At 47.7% G+C, this 22,372-nt stretch overlaps 4 protein-coding genes across 4 annotated transcripts; 2 read left to right on the top strand and 2 right to left on the bottom strand.

Moving 5' to 3' along the window:
* Nucleotides 1–4,544: 4,544 nt before the first annotated feature.
* H6S33_001475 (uncharacterized protein) lies at nucleotides 4,545–5,566 on the bottom strand (the record flags this gene model as incomplete). Its single annotated transcript, XM_044833046.1, has 2 exons — nucleotides 4,545–5,356; nucleotides 5,452–5,566. The coding sequence occupies 2 exons, from the start codon at nucleotides 5,564–5,566 to the stop codon at nucleotides 4,545–4,547; spliced, it is 927 nt and encodes a 308-aa protein (XP_044693536.1).
* Nucleotides 5,567–9,303: 3,737 nt separating this feature from the next.
* H6S33_001474 (uncharacterized protein) lies at nucleotides 9,304–9,711 on the bottom strand (the record flags this gene model as incomplete). The annotated part of the gene is made up of 1 exon (XM_044833035.1): nucleotides 9,304–9,711. One exon carries the CDS (start codon nucleotides 9,709–9,711, stop codon nucleotides 9,304–9,306), a length of 408 nt encoding a protein of 135 aa, XP_044693535.1.
* An 8,557-nt stretch (nucleotides 9,712–18,268) lies between these two features.
* Nucleotides 18,269–18,439, top strand: H6S33_001473 (uncharacterized protein; the record flags this gene model as incomplete). The annotated part of the gene is made up of 1 exon (XM_044833024.1): nucleotides 18,269–18,439. The coding sequence occupies one exon, from the start codon at nucleotides 18,269–18,271 to the stop codon at nucleotides 18,437–18,439; it is 171 nt and encodes a 56-aa protein (XP_044693534.1).
* Nucleotides 18,440–19,382: 943 nt separating this feature from the next.
* H6S33_001472 (uncharacterized protein) lies at nucleotides 19,383–21,407 on the top strand (the record flags this gene model as incomplete). The annotated part of the gene is made up of 4 exons (XM_044833013.1): nucleotides 19,383–20,049; nucleotides 20,173–20,432; nucleotides 20,511–20,835; nucleotides 21,034–21,407. 4 exons carry the CDS (start codon nucleotides 19,383–19,385, stop codon nucleotides 21,405–21,407), a joined length of 1,626 nt encoding a protein of 541 aa, XP_044693533.1.
* Nucleotides 21,408–22,372: the final 965 nt, after the last annotated feature.

The raw sequence follows: 22,372 nt of genomic DNA, 5'->3' as shown, positions 1-22,372 counted from the left end.
CGGAATATGTAGCTCGTTTTGCGGACGTTCGCTGGGAGTGAAGCGATTCCTAGAGTTGGATTTCAACGGTATCAGAGGGTTAATGTTTACAGGTTCCGGCTCCGGCATATGAGAAATGACCAGCTAGCGATGTTACCAAATAGATGGGGTGCTCTTCAAACTCAGAGGGCCTAGGCTATAGAATTCTCTCTTTATTAGTGATCGGCACGAGATGAGACGAGACGAGACTTCCCCAAGTCTCGTCTCGTCTTGTATTCTTTCGACTGAGTCTTGAAACTCTCGAGACAATGGTCTAGTCTCGTCAAAGTCTCGTCTTGCTAAAAGTCTCGTGCCCATCACTACTCTTTATATCGGTGGACACGTTGTTGTATGTTATGTGTTATGTCTTATCCAAGTTTCCACGGTGATGTCGGAGGTGCTCATGCTCAGTGCAGCAGAAGATTCACCGGAGGCCAAGTTCCTATTACAGATACAGGAGGTAATTCATTACCCATCTAGTTTTCTCATTGTGCTGGCCGTGATAGATAACGTCGTGATAGCGAACTATGGTCCGGAGCACACCCCTTCGCCTGTGTAGAGCTTATATGCCCCGCCCCCCCAAAAGAAAAAAAAAAAAAAAAAAAAAAAAAGGGCCTATATCAATATAGGTTCCGTAGTTAGGAATAGTTATTATTGGCGCCCGAAGGGGGGGAGATTCTTGAAGGAAAGATCATTTCTCAGAGATGGTGCTAGAGACTCTAGTATGATCGGTATCAAAACGTTTCTGAAGATCCGGCTCCAAGAGTAAAGAAGATTCCCCCTCCATTAACGTTCTTTTCCTCCCTGGCGACTCGCGAACAAGGTCCTCACTTGACAAAGAAACGGAACTTGAGGTCAGCCTCTCCAGGTCGGAATATCTGGACAACCAGTATAAGATAGAATGGGACGTGAACCAGTACGATATGGGTACTCCCGTCGTAGTGTTTTTTTTAAACGTCCAAGTTTTCCTTGGCACCATATCACAAAGTTCTTCTGCGACGGAGCCTTGAAAGCAGCGTTTCTGTCGATAGTAGAATATCTTCGATAATAGCGCGTATCTCTGGTTCTGAAGAAGGAGACATGAAAAGCGTAGCGTAGTCTTCTTACTAGCATTTCCCTAGGATAGTAATGATAGATACTGAACTATAGTTTGTTGAGGTATCTGATTTCGACGCCCCGCCCCACCACAAGACTCCGATGTCCAGCTACATTTAGCAAGCGTAGATAACCAGGGGAGTGTAGCCGGAAGTGAAAATGTGGAATTTACTATAAGAGAAGAAGAAGATGTACAGTCTCTGAGCTGGCGAAGCCGGGGACTCATGTCTGCGTGTCCGTATTCCCGGTTCATCATGGACTGTGATGAAGATTCAGATAAGAATCTATGGTGGAAGTAGAAGAACGCTATGGAGAGTGTGGCGCGACGCGGTGGTAGGCACGTTTATTGATGGTGGGTGATGAAGAAACATTGCGGTTGTTGTTAGGTGTGTGAAAGAGATTGTGGTTGAATTCCAGGAGTCGCCTCCGAAGCTGTTTCCTCACCACGGCATAGGGCTTGACTACCGCACCCTAGGTGGGTACTGCGATTCGTAACTGATTTTGAGCCGATTTGTCACATAGATTTTCTTAGGTCGAATGGTTAATCATAGGATATCACTCGGTATACCATAGCTCACACGGGGTATTCTTTTGTTTGAGATGCTATTAACCTAGTGTTTCTAGCTAATGTGCGGCGAAGGCACACTTCTTAAGTTATTCTCTTGCTATGATAGAAAATAATAATTGTATTACCAGTATGTTATGTGAGAAGATTGGGTTTTCGAGTTATCGATCGAGATAAATTAACGATATGAACTCGTGTCTGACTCTAAAGTTTGTCATTTGCGATTTGCGGGATGACTATTTATGAGTCTACATGCCTTAATCAACTATTATCTCCTGCTATACCTGTCCACTAGCTCGTGTTAACTTTATAGTTGGTTTTACTATCACTTATTAGTTGCATAGTTGACAGCTCATATGCATGCGGAGCCCGGCCGCAGGTGTACCAGCTATTATGAGCATCTCCTCGTTATATAGGCCATACAAATACCAGAGCCATGGCAGCGGAAGTAAGTCATTAATTGAGATGGACCTTATCTCACACGCCCGAGCCTACTTGTACATTGTGGCACCGAAGTCTTCGATCATGAGCTAGCATTCCGAAAAAATTGTCCGCAAGGTTTCTAGCAAAAAGCAGGAACAAATACTTCGAGGCTCGAGCTTTTAGAGGGCATGCATTAACCTGTTCTTGTGGAAGTGGTCCATGCCTAGCTCGAACTGTTTGATGTACTAGCTAAAAGTTCATCGTTCGTAGCTTCGGGAAAGAGCAAGCAGATTGAAACCGCTGAATTAGGTGGTAAGCGTATATTATCGAATAAGGTAGTATGGTTACAATCGGGCTTATATAAAGTCATTACTTAGTTATCTGTATCTTATTTTTCATATTAGTGATGTATTTACGGTCCTAATGGAAAAGAGGTTATTTCCCTAGTGGACACGGAGACATCAGCTAGAATCGATGACGAAATCTTGGACCATCCGCGACGTATCTCGTATATCTGTAATAATATATGAGCTTCTGGGCACTATATACCAGCTCCGGGGGTCTCATAATACGCATGCACGGTGAAGTTCGCGCGATACGGTGGATACATCCCCATTTACTTACATGTAATGGTATTTTTCGATGAAAAGCTGATCCGTGCTTCTAGTACTTGAATTCATGAAGGCGTCTTCGTAGAAGAGGATATAATTGTAGATCTGTGGATCTTAGCTACAGATATAGACATGACGGAGCTTTGGGGCAGAGGTTAGCTATAAATCATAGGTGGTTGTTAATTTGCTCCTCGACATGGTGTTTCGCTTATGCATGCTCAACCTCAACTCTTTGTTTCCGAGCTGTATGATCGGTGGGAAACTACAATTAACCAATATCTGACTATCCTGTTTGGGGGGTCAACTGTAACAAACTAACCAATAAAAACCTTCCTCGATGCCAAGATTACTGACTATTATTTCGAGAGACGAATAGAAATAATTGAATCAAGCGATATAGTATAATGCCGACATAGTAACTTCCGCACACGGGGATATGATTGGATCCCATAAGCGACATTCCACAGTAAATGATCAAATCCGGCATGCCATCAAGCGAGTGGCTTGAATGTGCAGTAAAGCTATGTATAATTATATAAATTTAGCCTGGACCACTCATGATCATTCTAGCGCGATTTAATTGTTACTAGAAAATGAAGCATGGCTCAATTAGTATCCAGCTAGATTCTCCACATCTTTTCATGTTAGGCGACGTGACCCTGTGTAGCCCCTTAGCGCTCTGAACAATTAAGGTGGAAGTACTTGACCTACATGTACATTTCTCAGGTACGGGACAGCATAGTAAGTCGAGAGTACATGTACATAATCATCGATCATATAGCAATGCCTCGGCGCAATATATATTGGTACAAGTTGACCAGATTATTACTCGCTACATAGCTAGCTAGTGGCTCACCCTCGATAAACCCAATATAATAACAGACTTATCGAGAGCGAGAGCGAAGTGAATTAACTATATGTAGATGGAACAAGCAATTCTACATTTGCGAATACATAATCTGGATGAATGGGAGTCGAGAGGAAGTGCTATAGGTCGCCATGGCCGGGGGTTGTCGTGGCTTGTGCGATGTCAAGCGGGCAATGTACGGGCCGAGAATCAGCTGAAATGCGAACCAGCGCGCTACATGTATATATGCCCACCCACCCACCCTCCTCTCTCTCTCTCTTCTGTCTCTTAAGATCTTCCTGATTTCCCTTCTAGAACGATCTCTCTACATACATCTGGATCGCTAAGAGTCGCGAATCAGACCAATTGCAAACTTGCATAGCTATAGCTCATTGCAGTAATAACCAAGCTACATACATTTAGCTTGGTGATCGATGAGGACCTTCGATCAGCCCTACATGAACAACACACTTATTCTATCCCCACAGAACCTCGAGGGAATTAATGAACTGACACAGTTGCTGCGAATATCGACATTTTGTCTCGCGTATCCGTATTTTTTGCGACGGATCCCGAAGTTCCCGTGGATCTCGGGCTGACATCCGGATGCATGCCGGATGCAATATGATCCGAATGCGGCGGGCTGTACCTACACCTTTTAACTATATGAACAACGTCCACTCCCCAAGTCAAGCGCATAAAGGCACAATAATTCGAATCTAATCTATCATTTCTAGATGAATTACTTCTTTTCGTCCGAACATTATAATTACAGTATATAATCAAAAAAAAAAAAAAAATACCCCAACTCCTACATAACGCCACGCCACAAATGAATCTAGACTATACTACGCCATGCATGCATCATCTATAATCAACAAAGGAAATAATTAGGATAGCAATGGCTCCTCATGCTCTTCTCTTCTTGCTCAGTGTCTGTATGGGCTGCTGCTGCCATGGTATACGCCCCTTCCTCATACACTCATCAAGAATCCAAGCACTGACAGGATCCCACATCTTCACCTCCAGCTTTACGATGCCAGTAACCTGGACATTCAGCCGCGATCCTTCCATCTGCACATCCGAAAATCAACCCCCAAGCCCTTTCAAGAGTGTATCCAAACCTCGGCGCATTTCCTGCAGATGTTCCAGATTCTTTCCCCGAGTAGGCCGACTTGCTGCTCTCCAAGATCTCGCGGAGATACTCGTAATAGTACCGATCGAGGCTCCGTATCCTTTTCCCCGAGACAATAAATTGTCCCTTATAGCTCAAAAGCAAAGCCTCTGCAGGCGCGGGCCGATCATAAATCTCCTCATATATCCTTGGCAGATGCCCAGCATCGTCGTGCCAGTTCCACGGGTCCGTGCAGTCAGTCAGGTTACACGTGATGCCCCCAAACCCCAAGCTCAGCATTCCTGTTTCCGGCACAAAATACTCCAGCAGCCTCCGCTGGAAGTGACCAAAGTTGTGGATCTCGGCCTGGATGAAGAGAGTGTGCTCGGCAAGGTCGTCCCAGTTCTCGATGATGTGCGTGAGATATGTTCCGCCCTCGCGGCCACGGTTCGGGAGATGGACGATGCGGTCGGCGCCCAGGTGGTCGAGGATCGAGTCGGCGGAGGCGTTTGCGTCTTTAGTGTACACGATGATGTTGGCGTCGAGAGACGCAATGTTGGGGAGGAGTGAGATGGCTGTGAGATGGGTGGAGAGCTCATGCAGGTCCTCGCGGTAGCTGGCGATCACGATATCGAGCTTTCGACGGGGGATATAGGCATGATCCAATTCTCGGGCGGGTAGAGCTGAATGGGAAGATAAGTGTTAGTGAGGGCATGCGGGCGGGAAAGGGGGAGGGAGTTTGCATGATTTTTTGATATCGTCATGTCGGGAAACGCACATATGCTGGGTCCGTGATAGGGGGGTGTTTGCATGAAAGACAAAAGGAGATATGTCGACACCACAACCACAAATGCCAGAAGCAAATACCGTTTAACAGTCATTCCTGAGGCCATGTTGTCGACGGTGTAAACCTTTCTCCGGTCTCTCCAGCCTACGATCTCGGAAAAATTAAATGAGACAGAAATTGGGATAATCTTATAATTATAGGACTTTGAGCAATTGAATGAGGCACTCAAAATGGAATCAGAATTGACAACACAAAGGATAAGGGATCAATATCAATACTTTGGACTTCTCTTTGGGGGGGGGGGGGGGGGGAAGGGCTTAACACATATACAACATGATGAAAAAAAAGGGGGGGGGGGGGGGCATACGAATCGCCTATACATGTACCTATGATATATGTGCTTCTACTAGGACATATTCAAGTCAAGGCTTTTTTACTGCGCCCTTGTGCGCCCTCACGAAAATACATCGATAAAGGGAAACGAAGGGAAAATTGATTCTGCAGTTCTAGCTAGCTAGGGCAGAGCATAAAGACCCGAAACAACAACCTCTAACGCATACGTTACGACGCGCATTATCCTCACCAAACTTCGGGTAGGGCGGTCGGAGTGTTTTTACTGGGGTGATCATCACGATCAGGTTGCGCCTCGAAGGGTAGATTACGACATCAGTACATACTCCAAGTGAATAAGCTCAGATGATATTCCTCACTCTGATGCCAAGGATCACGGATATCTCTCCAAGGGTCCTTCAAACAAACTCGGGTCTATTGGGGGATGGTGGGCATTTGGATAATGACTCGCTGTTAATCAATCCTTGTCCCGCGATCTGAGACTTCAGGGTCCAAGGGTCCTTTTGGGGCATCTGCCGCCCCCTTTAGGAAATTGACCTGTCGCAACACGAGACAAGCGGCTGTCGATAGTAACTTACAATCCGTGTTGGGAAGGTATGCCGGTTTTCTCTGGCTAGCGTCTGTGTGTCGAGTGATATACGATGATCACTGTGGTTAGAGGTAGGGAAATCCTGCTGTTGGTGCTGCTGCTGCTCTCTCTCCCCCCTAGCTGGCTAGCTGGTTCAGGGTCGGGTGTTGAAATTGCACTTTTTTCTTCACTTTGGGAGATCTCCCTATGTGGGACATGTATGTATTGCAATATCCTATGTGTGCTTCTAAGTCGAGCGATCGCATGCATCAATATCGCTACTCGTATCTTCCTGACGTTTGTAAAAGGAACCACTATTGCATACCATACAAATACGTGCCAAGTCCACAATTTAGTATGGTATGCAATAGCGGTTCCTTTTACAAACGTCAGGAAAATACGAGTACTCTCCCTTCACCGAGAAGCGGCGCAGGGAAAGTGCTTGTAACTGGCCATGGCGAAACGAAAGCATCACTTACATCCATTTAACCTTTTGGTCATCTGGAAGGTTTAGGCTCCTGTTATGCTTAAACTTGTCCCCTGAATGAGTACTCTATCAGTTTGGGTACTAGTGCAGATGAAATGCTTGACAGCAACGCGCATATGTAGGCTATCCATGCGCCATTAACTTATGCACACACGCTGCAGGGTTTCTAATACGAGCGTGGGCTTGGCTCAAACTACCTGCCGATAAGATGCGATTACAAAACCGCCAAAAGTGGTATATCGAACGACATGAGCGGCGAGAGCAAAGATTTCAAATCTTGAACCACACTCGTGGAACCGACAGAGACACGAACAAAAATCATTCAAAGGACTGTCCGGTTGTGGAGCGGGTTCCGCCGCTGGTATGCTACATGATATCTAAATACCTACAACTAAACCACAATCTAACCGCATATATTTGGCAAATGGTCAATTCAACGTTAGCCAACGTAGTGCCCCACTGTAGTTTATCTATGTGATGCGCTACTCGAGTAGAAAGATCTGTGCTGCGGCGCTGGAGTCAGAGTAGCTTCTTGAAGATCAGATGAGTGGCCAATTGCACACAACGGGGGTCCAGTGGGAAAGGCTTTATATAAAATCCTTGTACCCCGGCTAGCTAGCCTGAAGAACCGAGGAGGTTAGTATTGAAAAACGGTTTTACGTAACTAGTGCCTACGGAATCGAATCCGGCAAATATGGATCGAATACATGAGACTAATAGGGATGTTGCTTGGAAACGATTCATGGACTGACACAGTTCTTAGCCAATTGTCGATACATATGCTCACAAGAGCAGGGAAATTTCAAATTTATCGCGCAAGGAATCACCAAGTTATCTCAATTGATTGGCAAGGCACGCCCATCGAAAGCTTGAGAGATCCACATTGGTATATACTAGATGAATCACGCAAAATAGTGAGAGTACACCGACTTCCGTAACGAGAGCTTGCACAAAACATCATCTGACTAACTGAAGAAAAAGCTACCACGTGAACCATCCGTATTCGATGAGGTCTAGCTGTCTAGGAAAGGCAGAATCCACATCAAAGTATTGGAGAGCCCAACTAACTCTCTTGGCGGCCGAATGGCCTGTTTTAAACAAGCTTTGTGGAGCTTATTCGCGGGAAGAGAGCCAAATTCTTTTAGGAACAGCTTATGCGCACTCTGATAAGGCCTATAGATGAATTTCTTCAGTGCAGTTGACTTTCGCGGTTTTGGGATTGGAATAATAGATATTATCTTTAGGGGGAAGTGCGTAAAACTCTTCTCTCGATTTCTCTCGATCATATGATTGAAACGACTTCTGAGAAGAGAGAGGGGGGGGGGGGGGAGGATGGCCAATTGAATGACCAAGACTAATGCTATATGATACAATCCGTGGGGTTGTGACCTATGATGTAGACTTCACTGTTAGTTTATGGGTTTTTTCGAATTTATTTTTGCTAACATATACTTTAGATATAAGTTACTGTACCCGGAGACCCAGAGTAGACGAAAAGACCCGTAACCTTATTTCTGCCAGCGCAAATTGCAAGTGATTAACTACAGTGGCAGAAACATGGATAAAATGACTACCACAGTCTTTGGCAATGCCGTACCACTGCGGTAACACTACCGTTTACTTCGTCAAAATACGGAGATAAAGCGGCATATTCTCGCAATGCCGCACTGATGCGGTATCAGTTTTACCCCCATTTCTGATACTGTACGCTTACACGGCCCAGTCAAGCCAAGGCTCAAGGCAGATACACAAACATACTCCTAGTCGCCATTGAGTTAACTTACAGGGATGATCTTATTTCTTCACTTAACTAGTATACTGTGAGGGTTGTTGTCATCGACATCACATCATGTGAGTACCGCTTTGGAAATTCTTCACAGGGGATTAATATAGAATTCTACCCTTTTCGTGCTGAGTTAATATATCCCACAACACTTCTGACCATTAGATTAAACGTCGGTCGGTCATCTCCGATGGATCTTCTGATACGGTAATGGAGCTAGCTACCTCGGGTCGGGGAATAGGTGGATTTCACAAGGTCATTGTACACCGCACGTGGCCTATCACTGGATTAGTTATCGAAGCCTTTTTTTTTTTTTATATCAAGCTCTATTGTTTCTAGGTACAAAGAATCGCATAAAGTATAAACTATGGCGTAAAGACATATCCCCGACCGGCTGTTTTTCCACCTATAAAAGACTTACGAAGACAAAAGAGAAATATGAGAGAGGGAAAATCCTTAGTGGGGCCTCTGAGAATCTAGTCTCCTGGAGGTAGTGGTGGGGTGGCGCGGTGTTTTTATGAGATTTCCATCGCGGTCTGGGGGTTGGGGGGGGTCGGGGGAGTGGTGGGTTTCCTGCTGGGGCAGGCTGGGGCGGAGGAGCGGTGGGTCCCGTTGCAGTTGACGCACTTGGCGGGAGAGATTTCGCAGCAGTTTTCAAGAGGCGCCGATGCTCCTTTGCACATGGCAACTGGGCGGCGGTGGTCTTGAAGCTTGTGGGGGAGGGTACACAGGGAGCAGGCGATGGGGGACCTGCATCCCTGGGTGGCGTGGCCGAGTTTGCAGCAGTTCCTGCATTGTGTGGTGGAGGATGCTCGCCACATGACGTTCCGCCGTCACGGAGACGATGACAGAGGTGGTGGCCTTGGAGGAGCGGGAGGTTTCGTCCGTATTCAGGAAACAGACGGCAGAGGGGGTGATGCCAACGGCTAGTTTAAGCGCGGAGGGCAGGATCTCCTCTAGGCATTCCTGGTTGGAGAGCTCGTAGAGGGGGACGCCATGGATGGCGAGATCGACGTTGGTGGGAGCGGGGTGGAAGGTGGTGAAGTGTAACGGCGGCCACATAGTTTGGTTATGCGAGGTGTCGGGGTATGATAGGGAAGGGTTATGTATTGTGGTTGGGTTTAGTAAAGCGGGTTTCCATTATGTTCTTTCTGTTTCTGTTATACGGGAGTATGAGTCATCGTTGGAGTGAGGAGTAGATATATAAAGGGGTGTTGTCTTATGATTTTATGTTTCTCTTTCTTTTCCTTTTCTCTTTATGCAACCTCTGTACTTTACAGTCACGAATACTATTTTGTTCGCGCTACGTTATAGGGTTTACCCGGTATACTAGACCAGGTACAACCATCCATAGTTCATAGTCCACAGTCCCCGTTCTTGCCTTAGGTGTACCCTTCGGCCCCATAGTCCATAGTCCACGAACCTCCTACATCCACGTCTTCGCCTCGGTTGTATTCCTTGGCTTCATAGTTCCTACGCCCATAGTCCCCGTTACATGAAGGGGTTTTCTGGGGACGCTACCTCCACGTTTAGGATCGTGGTGAGGGCCTCGAAGAAGCGTGTGTAGACCGTTGATGGGACAGTGGGGGGAGCGGTAATAGAGACTGTGCCTCTGTTGTTGATGGTGATGGTGAGGGAGGTGATGGGGGTGACTTGATGGCTTCGGGCCAGGGCTTGACCGAAGAGGCGGGGGAGGGTTGCCGACAGCCTTTCGGCATTGGCGATGGGACTGGGGGTTGTCCTGGTGGTGAAGAAGCGGCGGTGGACAGACGGTAGGGGCTTCGCTTTCAGGGTGGATCCTGGGGCCGGGGCTGCGGCTGCCTTGGCTGCCTTCTTGCTGGGGGGGTTGTGTAACGGGGGTCCTTTCTAAGAGAAATAGAATCGGATAGAATAGAGACGGCCGTGCAAGATAGACTATCAGGTTGCAGATTATTCAAAGATACTATCGCTAGAACTCAATAATCTTTAAGGGCTCTGCTACCGATAAGAGCTTGGTTTTTCTTTCTGATGAAGACTGGAGAGAACAGGACTGAAGGGCGAGAATGAGCCTGAGTACTTATACTCCGAAGGCCTCGATTCTCTGCTCCTAACCCCCTTACTAAGTTCCAGTGAAGCCTTTCCTCGGTGCCGGAACCAATACCACCGCTACCCCGCTTTTCTCTAAGCGTCAGCGGGTGTTTCCGATACCCAAGGCAATCACCCTTAGTCAAAGCCTTTGTAACACCTGCAGCCTTGGTTGCCACACAACCGAGGGCCTGCATGAATGAGCTGCCACTCAGGTGTAAGCTTAATCATTGCTGTAGAGCTTTTGCTTATTGTAGACTTCCCTAGCATAGTCCTTGCCCTTCGGCGGACTTACAATGCTCAGAGGATCTAGAGGATCACCGGGCAATCAGAGCTTCACTCTGGCCGGTCTTCTAGTCACTGGCGAGGCATAGACTCGTCAGTCTTTGCTCCCATGAATAGATCCCCTTCCTAGCGCCCGGAATGTAGTTACTCTAACAGCTGGTAGCTAACCACACTGCCGGTACTTGCATATCACCGTGCAACTGGCTTCTAACAATAACTCTCAGCATGTAACCGGGCCCTGTGTGTACTCATACACCAGACAGTTGAAATGGCTCCGTTACAGGTTGGGTGGGTTGGGAGTGGATCGAACCACTTGTGCATACATGGGGGTTGCCCTCGGTTGGGCAAGCTTGGCGGGCGGGGTAGGTCTGTGGGGGGCCTGGGGTGTAGGAGGGGGGAGGCTGGTTCTCCCGATGAGGGTGTCTAGTTTTTGGACGATGAGAGGGTCTGAGGGGGTGGGAGCAGCTTTGGGGGCTGCGATTGACTCCCTCAGGGAGGTGATGTCGTCTCCTAGCTTGGAGACTGCTTCTGCGAGCTGTTTGTTTCGATGAATGGCTCCTAACAAGAGGAGAGTCATCATTTGACTGGAATCACGGTGGTCTCTGCTTCCGATTGCGATTTCGACCTCAGCAGAGAGGGTGCGGTTGAGCTCTGGAAGGCCAATGACCTTGTCGAGCGAGCTAAGGTCGACTGCCTCGAAGAGGGCCTTCCTTAGTATTAGGTGGGTGACCCACATGAAGCCGGAACGGTGGGGTTTTTTGGTGTGTGAGAACGGTTGTCACGTAAACAGAGGAGGTTGGTTTCAAAAACCAAGGAAGAAGCGGGGAAGAAGGATGGTTATCGAAGCCTTTGGTTGTGCCTCTAGGTATATGAGGCGAATGTCACGGCAAATGTCACGGTTCATCGCGACGAGCCGAACTAGGTAGCCCAATTAATGAATTAAACAAAAAAAAAAAAAAAAAAAAAAAAAACACTAGGTAGCCTGATCCGGGGGCGGTATCGAGTGACTGTTGGCGACGAGCAATATCTTGTTTCATGGGTGATCACTCGGATTGGATCCAAGCAGAGTGGAAGGCATATTTTGATACTATTCTTGTTATTCATCACGGGTAGTAAAGAAAAACTGCCCACTCATGCTTATCGAATCATATCAGTCTAAACACATCACTCCTTCGACTCCTGGCATAATCTTCCCTAACCTCATCGCTAAATGCGCGAGGGGTTTGAATAGATATCTACCCACTTGTAAAATACTGAGTTTAAGCCCATGTTTGATGGAGTTGTTTCTCAGTGATGGGGGCAGGGAAGGGATCGGCCGGGCTGCGAATTTCTCTAAAGTGGCAAAGGTGTTAACTTTAAAGGGAGCCAAGAGCCTACGCAGAGAGAAGTACGGGTCAATTCAAAATATTCATGGTATAGCCTCCCATCATCCTGTACGTTTAACAGGGTATAAATGATTACTAGAACTCGAATACCTTTTTAAGACGTGTTAAACCTAGCTTCATAGAGTATCACTCGTAATCGACGGAAATCAGCACGGTATTCCATTTATCGTTTGGGATAGAACAATCGCCACGAATAATCCACCACAAGGAATAATTTGACGTAAAGGTCCATATATCTGCATAAAAGCCCCTTAACCTCCCATGCACTCATTGACAAGTGCTGCAAACAGTACTCCCATCGGGTATCCTTAAACTCCGTATTTACATTTTCTCGCTCCCCAAAGCGTATATACATGTGGTTACCTACTAAGCTATCCAAAACTCCGCCAAAACTAAATGACACTGACTCATATATACATTATAATCTAGCGATCTCCATCGCCATCATTCATAATAAGACACCTTTAATCATTCTTGTCTGTCCGTTTGCGGAAGACACCATACGATGCTTTACCGTCAGAATCAGTAAAGGTTCCATATTCATAGATATGTCCCAGTTCTCCTAGTCGATTTGCACGCTCCTTGGGGTTACTCCCTCGGACCATTCCACAGTCAAATTTCGCTTCGCTTCTGTAGAGCGCTGTCCATGTCTGCGCCAAATCCACGGGCAGATGCGGGAGCATAGCGGACGAATGTCTCCGGTAGATGACTGGAAGAAGGAGGATTGTATAGAGTAGTATACCGATGGCAAGACCAAACATGATTGTGCTGACCGTGACGACATCGCGAACGGCAATGACCGTTGCAGTGACATCTCGAGATGAACCGGGCACAACAGAGATCGTATCGGACTCTAGATAGCGAATGTTCATGGAGTATACTTGTTTGAAAACAGTCTCGAAGGCTTCAACAATGTAGGTTTTGTTTGGAAGCTCGAATAGTCCAGTATCAGTATCATTGCTTAGCGATGGGTAAGATGTCCTCATGAGATAGTCGATCCACGGATTGCTTACTCCTCCAGCATAGCCGTAATAACCATCGGTTGCATTGAGTAATTTTGGTAGTATGCGAAGGGATTGGTTATTTCGACTTTATCTGCGTAAAGCGCGGTAATCTCGCTTTGGGTGAATTGGGCGACTTCTTCAACCGCAAGAACCATGCCCTCCAAATCAACCGTCGCAATCATTTCCACAACGCTCTCCTTAATCTCACAGCGCATCACAACGTTTTCATCTTTTCCCTCCTGCCCCCAAAAAACAAACGATGTGCCTGCACATGTAGGGGACATGAGCATGCCTTCATATATACTCCATAGTGGTCGCTCTTTTGGCCAGCAAGGGTCTTCGCTCTCGTAATTCCAGAACTCCGTAGTTTCACTCGCGTTGCAGGGCACTTCTCCTGCGTATACCCACGTCTGGTTACCGTAACCTTCTCCTTGAACGGACAGCATGCATTGACGCGCCACCGTTAAATCCGGAATGAGTGAGCAAGAAATAGATGCTCCGAGCCCCAACGTAGGTACAGACACATTGACTGCCGTCGCCGGGAAGTCAAGGCTCACTGGCAGTACGTAGTACTCCGAAGTTGTCCAGCTTGGAATAGAAAGCCCGCCCATCAGCTCGGCGGAGATTCTGGAGTACATCTCGTTATCCGTTGCGGCGAAGCCTTCGAGAAGTATGGGTGTTCCGTACGACTTTGAAGATTGTAGGTGGTATACGCTGCACTGGAAGAGAACATACCGCTCAACGCACTTCCGGAAACGTTTGAGAGAAGAATTGCGAAAGATAGGCCGGCCAGGGTGAAGTTCCTGGACCTGAGGGAGCGGACCATTTGAAAGTGGGGTGGTGACTTGTCAAAATCAAGACAGAGCGTCCGACGGCTTTTAGCTCCTCGGCGAAGCATCTTGTATGGGCCAAACATGCAATGATAGCTTCCAAGCGTTACGAGAAAGGGTTCCATGACAAGACCCAGGACGGTCGGAAGGTAGGAAAAGAGAATCTTGTAGTTGAGAGAGTTGAGAGCAAAGATTGTGGGAATTCCTGAGGATGATTATTATCAACTCGACACCAGGATATATATATCTCTGGGGATTCTGTTTGGACATACCATTGTGTTTACGATCGTAAATATAGATAGAAATCAGAAGAGCAGATACGATGAGGAAGACGAATTCGAAGCTGAGCCCAGAGACCAAACTCGTGGGCCAGCCTTCGCGTATTCCATGTGGCCTGGCCTGTTCCACTGGTGATGACAACTGCACTACAGTATCCCCATCCACATCAATCCAGGGGCCCTCCCCCTCTGTGTGGCGCAGATGATAGATGCTTCCACTTCCTAGGAGTTCGTTTTTCAAGCTTCTAGGGGAGTGGTATTCTCCGTGCTGAAACTGCTTCACGATCTTTGGACTTCTCTCGTATACGTAACCCAACGGTAGTTCCTCATGACTCGCGGTCATCTGTGGCTCCAACCATGGCATATGGGAATAGTGGAAGTCATCCCGTGGATATTCTGAAGATGTTCAAATCTGGAGCCTTGAAGATAAATTACAGATCTTGCGTAGAAACGGCTCACCACAAATCTGTAGACACCCCCTGGGGGTGTCTACAGGCCACATTTGAACGCCTACAAACCTTCAAAAATATCCACGGGATGGCTTCCAGTTTGCCTCATGGGTAGTATGCTTGTTTAGGGGTGCTTCTTCGAGAATTCCAGAGGTCACTGGCGTGAGAAACATTGAAATACATAGAAAAACGCTTGAAGAAATCATGACCGTGTAGTGCCTGCAATTATAGTTTGTGATAAAACGCTCCATATTGCGTGTACGTGTGTGGATGGGCTCTCGATCTGCCTACATACCGTGCCTTGCCAGCCTTGATGGCTACAAGCGGAGGAAATGTGTATGGGTACATGAGACATAAAGACGGCTCCGCCGCTGCACCCTCTGCCTTGCTCAACTGGAACCATGGCTCCATACGCATGTAGTCATGGTGCACAACAGCCCATATGAGCCCGAGGACGCTGGTGATTGCTGTGGAAAGATAGTTGTACACGAAAGCCGCAGTATTTGATATCACTGTCGAGGGGGAGGGCTCCCCAACTATTGGGCACCCTTGGGGCGGTAAGCAAGATCGGATCGTGGGCTCGACAAGTAGGAGTAAGATTACGCATAGGACGATGAAAGCGGACAAGAATGGAGTGCGAAGAGTAAAAGGTCGCCAGTTTACGGCGAGGGGCTCGATAGTATTGGACATCCTGAGATGACTGTATACGTATCTCCTCAATGGTGTCTTTGATGTGCGCATTGGGGGAGTCATACATACAAATGCATATACAAAAATATATCTCGAGGATGGGGGGGCTAACTCAGCTCTTTAATTAAGCTCAAGGGAAGCAAGCTTAAACCATGGGTTATCAAGTCCACCATGTGTACAGTGAATCTTAAATCCATGTATGGAAGTGTATTGTAGGGTACTTTCCATCAGGCAAACTCATTCGGGGACACTCCGAGATCAAGGACTAATTATTGCCCTTGCGAGCGCGCCCGCTAATTAAGCACGCAAGAGGCGAGAAACGAGGCACTTCAGCATGGACCTCGCAACTTGGAGAGGTTGAAATGGCCCGATGGAGTTTATATATACATGTACACCCGCAGGAAAAAAGTGAGGAAACAATGAGTAGCGTGACAATGAGTGCGTCTAACTTGACATTCCCACACCCGCAATACAGCCTCACGAGTATTCCCTAGCCATGCCTTTTGACAAGTCCGGAAAGTGAAGAGAGGCTACTCTTAATGAAAACATAAAAGTTATTGAAGCCCAAGCTAGGGAAGAGTGGGAAAGGCTAGATTGGGAAAATGTATTTAAAATTATTGACAGCATACCAAAGAGAATTGCAGCAGTAGTAAAGAACAAGGGAAGTCATAAAAAGTGGTAAATATAGTTCAGAGGCCGTAGTATCTATTCTGTATCTTATTGTGTAGTCATATTACTTCTATTCGTTTCCATTTTCAATTTTTCATTAGGGTTCTGATTGGTTGCACTCGTTGTTTCCTCACTTTTTTCCTGTGGGTGTACTTGTATCCAGTAATATGTAGGACATGTATGTACATATGTATCTACCGGCCAATAATCTGAGGATTACTGTAGGTACCGTACGTTAACTTCCCCCGGGGCCTTTTCTAAGCATCAGGGACAGCGTCTACAGCAGATTAATGCATTTGTTCGGCGTAGTATGAGGAATTAAACTGCTTCTAACGTTCACAAAAGGGATACGCTCATGCTGCATGGCATGCTACTTACATGTAACGCGTATGGCAGGTCCAAGCTCTAAATTCCCCTACCCACTCTAGAGTAGAGTACATGTAGGTACTCTAGGCTAGGCTAGGCTAGGTGCATGTACATGTACAGAGGGTGGTAAAACTATTGCTAAAACAGGGGTTTAGCGAGTACTGTGGGGCCGGAAGGTTGTGAGTGCTGTGATTGGCAGGTGGAGGACCTCAATTGTTCACGGAGTGAAATTTTTTTTCTTGCCTCTATCGATTTCCTCAGCTGTTCACTATGGTGTCTATTCGTACAGAGGATGTCAGCTACAAAAAGAGATGTTATGTCCAAGCTATTTGCCATTCAGGTTAGACATATCAGCGGATTGCTAATGATCAAGGCCTAGCAGTCTCGATAGTGTATGGAATTTACAACTCACCTGCTACACTACAGAGAGAAGGGAGATTTGGCCGTCATTTGATAATTGATACACCTACCCGTCATATGTTGGTTTTTGAAGCTACTTCTACTGCTGAATCTAGGAGGAAACCTTTGTCAGATATTGCCCAAGAGGTTGGCATTCAGGTATCTGCCAAAACTCTCCGTGAAGCTTTTGCTAAAGAAGGGATCATCGACTTGTGGCACGAAAGAAGCCCTTTCTGAAAGAGACCCAAAGAAACAGGCGTTTCAGATTTGCTCCGGAACATCGTACCTGGACTGCAGATGACTGGAAAAAGGTAGTATGGACAAAAGAGTGCTATATATGGCTGGGAGGTTCCTTTAGGAGGCTATACGTTACAAGAACAGGAGAGGAGGAGTGGATTGATGATTGCATTGCCCCTAAATTTGCAAAGCAAGATTCAATTATGATATGGGGGGCTATTCTAGGAGAGGGTGGTAAGCTCTCAAGGGGGCGAGTAGCGAGTATTTCGCAGGGTATGAAGGGGGTAGTAGAGGTCGGTGTGGAAATTTGCAATAGGTGTTCTGAGGGACTCTAGCATCGGTAAGGGTAAACAGCACAAAAGGACAGCAAACGGTGGTCTCCTTGAGTAAAGAAGAGGGAAATAATATTGTATAGTAATAGACAGTGCAGGTACAGAAGATGTTGCGTAAAGAAAGAAAGGAAAGAAAAAGGAACAAGAAATGAAGGCGAACTCCTATAATATATCCAAGGAAATCCCAGCGATGACAAATCCAAAGTGACTCATACATTAACGACCGACAGAACCCGATAGAACACAATAGAACTTTTCTGACTAATCCAACTCCTCGTAACCCAGTGTATTAACTAATCGATAAATGAAATAAGAAGATTATTGTTATATGGGAGAGAGATGACTGGGGATTTATCACCGCCAACACCTACTGCAATCATATTTTAATCCCTCAGCTCCAACCCTTTTGGCTCGAGGAGAGTCAAAGAAATGGACAGGCTCTCTGATTGATGGAGGACGGTACACCAGCCCAAAGAGCAATATCAACTCAGGTAAGTATTTTTTTTTCTCCTGTTATTCATTTCCTAATTATATACAGAATATCAGAAATCAATTTGGAATGCCGTCTCTTAATTGGCCTGCCTCATCTCCTGATCTCAATCCAATTGAGAATATCTGAAGTATTCTCAAAATGCGCCTGTATGATAGAAGACCGAGACCTAGAGGAAGAGCAGAGATTAGAGAGGCAATACTTGAGGAATGGGATCTTATTACTGAGGAGGACATCATCAGGTGTATCAACAATATGCCAGAGTGGATAGAGGCAGTCATTGCTGCCAATGGGGGTCATACCAGGTGGTAACTTGAAGGTAGGTGTTCGTCGTCGGGAACAAGTGTTCGTCGCTGGAACGGGTGTTCGTCGCTGGAACGGGTGTTCGTCGCTGGAACAGGGCCGAGTGATCGTTGGTGCAGGCGTTCGTTGGAGGAACCGGGTGTTCGTTGCTAGAACTCTTGTTAGATACTGTAGAAAATTCACACTCGCCACTCAAAATTTGATACTCGCTAGGCTTTTTTTAGCGCACTCGCTTACCCCTGTTTTCGCAATAATTTTACCACCCTCTGTAGTAGGAACTTGAAACCTCTACCAACTAGCGCCCTACTTGTGTGCTGAAGACTTCAAGGCTCGACAGTTGTTTGAATGCCAAGGAACGTCCAGAAGTGCGGCTCAACAGATCCAGGACTGCAGTCGACTGTGCCAAGCCAGGACGGTGGACGGTGGACGGTGGACGGTGGACGGTCAGCCAGTCCGTCCAAAGGGAAAAGAGTTTAGTGGTGTTGTTTATTATGATGTCTATGGTAATCAAATAGATTTCCATCCTCATGAAGGTGAAAGAATATATATAATATAGTACTATTCTGGTGTTAATTTAGTTCTCTTTGACTGTGCAATCCGTAGTCAGACCGCAGGCAGACTGTGGACTGGTGCAAGGTAAGTACATGTAGACTGCACGATTCAGTCCCGTCTAGCCCGAGACTGGACGGTTGAGCGTATTGAGGTCTCTAGCCCACTTCGACCCCAGGGTCTTTCGGAAGTCTCGGCAGTGTGTGCATACCAGCCATCCAGCCATCCAGCCAGGTGCCGACTACATGTGCTATACATGTAGTTACCCACCACCACCACCACTCACCACTCACCACTCACCCGTACTCAGATACCCCGTCCACCCTCCCGTCCACCCTCCCCCCTCCTTCTCCCCCCCAACGCCCCAACCCCCCCTTCCTATTTCCTCCCTCTTTCTACTATCATGCCCTCTCCCTCGTCTTCATCCTCAAGATCAGATCAAGCCGAGTCCCATGAGCTTCTCAAGCGCCCTCGTTCACTTTCCGCTCCCAGCGCCCCCAGCAATCCCTCCAACCGCCACGATGATCACGATCCGGCCAGCGACAGTGATAGCTCAGGCTACGAACTAGACGATCTTGACGATCTTGACGATCTTGAAGCTTCCTCGCGCCTACTCCGGAATGGTAGCCGTGCCCACAAACCCCCCTTCTCGTCGTCGCCATCACCTCTTTCCCGGTGGTGCGCCTCTTGCGCCAGCCGCCTCCGAATCCTCATACGGCGCTCGGTGGGCATCCGACATCGCTTCTTCCAGTTTGGGTTTATCATCTTCGCCGCGTCCTTGTCTTTGCTCATGTTCACCTTCATCTTCAATCCGTCATATACACGCGATCAATACCCGAGCAACTACAAAGCCGTGACGAGTCCCGTTCGCAAGGGTGGTGGAGGGAACCCCAAAGGGTTTTGGAGGGGCGACGGGGAGGGCAAGGCGACTATCTCTGGCCGGGGAAACCCAGATGGTGTGAAGGTATTCATCGCGGCGAATATCATCAATGCCGAATTGATTTCGGGTGCCTGGGGGGATGCCGTCATGGAGTTGATGGACCTGATTGGCGAGAAGAATGTATTTTTAAGTCAGTATTTAGTCCTTTTTTACCCTTCTCTGGCAAAAATTTGATCACATTCACCCCCGATTCATAATGCTCTTACATCAATTACACTCCGGCTAGTCATCTCGCCCTCGCTGACCTTCTAAGGCGTTTTTGAGAATGATTCGGGTCCGCTCACAAAAGCTGCTCTCAATTCACTCGATACCACAATCGCATCGCGCATGCCCCTCGCCGGACGATCCATAGTCTCTACGACCCTAGCTCTTAGCTCCATCCCCCGCGTCAAGCTCCCCACAGGAGAAACCTACATCAAACGCATCACCTACCTCGCAGAGATCCGCAACCGCGCCATGCTTCCCCTCATCGGCTACATTCCCTCCATGAAACGCTGGGGTCAGAAAAAACACGTTTACCGACGAGATTCCGAATGGGAGGTCGATCCCGTGGGTCTAGATGCCAAGGACGCGCCCGCGATGCCCCCGCAGTGGGTTGAGAAGCCGGAATCGTATGGTAGGGTCCTCTTTCTGAACGATGTCGTGTTCGATCCTGTGGAAGCGCTGCATCTGCTCTTCTCGACGAACGGAGGGGAGTATACAGCGGCGTGTGGGATGGACTTTATAAACCCGGTGAAGTTCTACGATACCTTTGCGACGAGGGACATTGACGGTTGGAATTCGGGAGTGCCGTTTTTTCCGTTCTTTGCGCCAGGAGGGAGTAGGGGATTTGTGGAGAGGGGGAGCGATGCGGTTCCGGTGAAGAGCTGCTGGGGCGGCATTGTGGCTTTTGATGCGAAAGTCTTTGTTGGCGCTGGTAGGGATGATGGTGCGGTTGAGGCCAGGGACGATGAGGATGATGATGAGGACGACGACGACGACGACGATGATGGTGATGAGGGCGAAGAGGACGAAGATGATGATGACGATGACACAGACGAAGACAAGGACGATGGGAAGAATCAGGATGGCGCAGAGGGCAATCACAAGCACAGGAAGCTCAAACCGACTTCAGCGTCCACCCCCGACTCACTTCAAAACACACCCCACCGGCCTGTTCTCTTTCGGTCCGAAAAGGCGCCGTACTGGGATGCCTCGGAATGTTGTCTCATCCACGCCGACATCGCCGCGTCAAACAGCACCTTCATCAATCCGTTCGTCCGCGTCGCCTACTCCGAGAGCACCTTCAGATGGCTCCCGACCGTTAAACGCATCGAAAGACTTTTCCGGGGACCGCACTGGCTCCTTGCGAAGATCTTGGGGATGCCATGGGGGGGTGAGAAGAGAACAATGGGAGGCGCGGGGTACTGCGGTAGCACGAAGCTGCTGGTCATGAAGGAGGAGGGGGGCCGGGGGTGGAAGGGGATACCGGTGCCAGAGACTCGGTGAAAAGTTTGGTTTTCTTATTGTTTGCGCGGGACTTGTTTCTAGATTTTTTTTTTTTTTTTTTTTTTTGGGTTCTGGGGGAATTTGCGTTTTGCGCTTTTTTTGTTTTGTGATTGTTTATGGTTTTTTTTTTTCTGACATTTCTTTTTTGCTATCTGTTCGGGAAATGGCGCGGAGTTGTTTGGGGGATTAATTACTCCAGTACATGTAGCTGTGGTTTTGATATACCCGGGTTCATACGCTCTTAATCTACTCCCTTGGGCGCCCAAATCAAGCCCCACCCAGAGATAAGCTCAAACACAGCTTCTAGAACTCACATGTTCTTCTATCCGTCTCACGGCCTACCTAACCTATTACGCGTCTGTTGTGAAGCCGTACACCTCCGTCCACACCCTGTTCCATCCACACGGGATTTTGCCCCACGTAATACAAGCGTACGGGCTAATAAACTAACCGGGATGGGCTTGCTAATAATCATCATGAAATATCACTCGCATGCCATGTGTCCCCCACATGCTGGGATCGTTGGCGCCCGCGAGCGTGAGAGCAGTGTCCTACTGCCATTTATTAACCTCTTGCCGTAGCTAGAGCTTTGGGTTCTACGGGTGCAGGGTATGCCATGTCACGCAGTAAATACCTGTCAGCCGATTCAAATGGCTCCCCATATAAATCACCCGAATACCACCCTTCAAGTTTCCAAAAATGATACATGTGTATCCGCATCATACTGGGCAAGGGCTAGATCCTAGCGATTGCTGTGAATTTGGTCGCAAAATTATCGATCTGGAAGATTGGGATAGGGTGGAATATCCCTACAGGGTTGGTTCGTTTTGTATGGCTAAGGAAGAGCCGGTGGTTTTGAAACAGGCATTTCTCGAGCTCAAACCCGACGGCTTCTACTGGTCGCCGCCAGAGAGATGGAGGAAGGACGCTTTGGAGCCGATGAAACAGTCCGACCGATGCTCGGC

This window comes from Morchella sextelata, assembly GCF_020137385.1.
Source record: "Morchella sextelata strain SCLS chromosome Unknown scls_11, whole genome shotgun sequence".
Lineage (NCBI taxonomy): Eukaryota > Fungi > Ascomycota > Pezizomycetes > Pezizales > Morchellaceae > Morchella > Morchella sextelata.
Note: the sequence above shows the minus strand (reverse complement) of the source record. Positions and strands in the feature narration are given on the sequence as shown.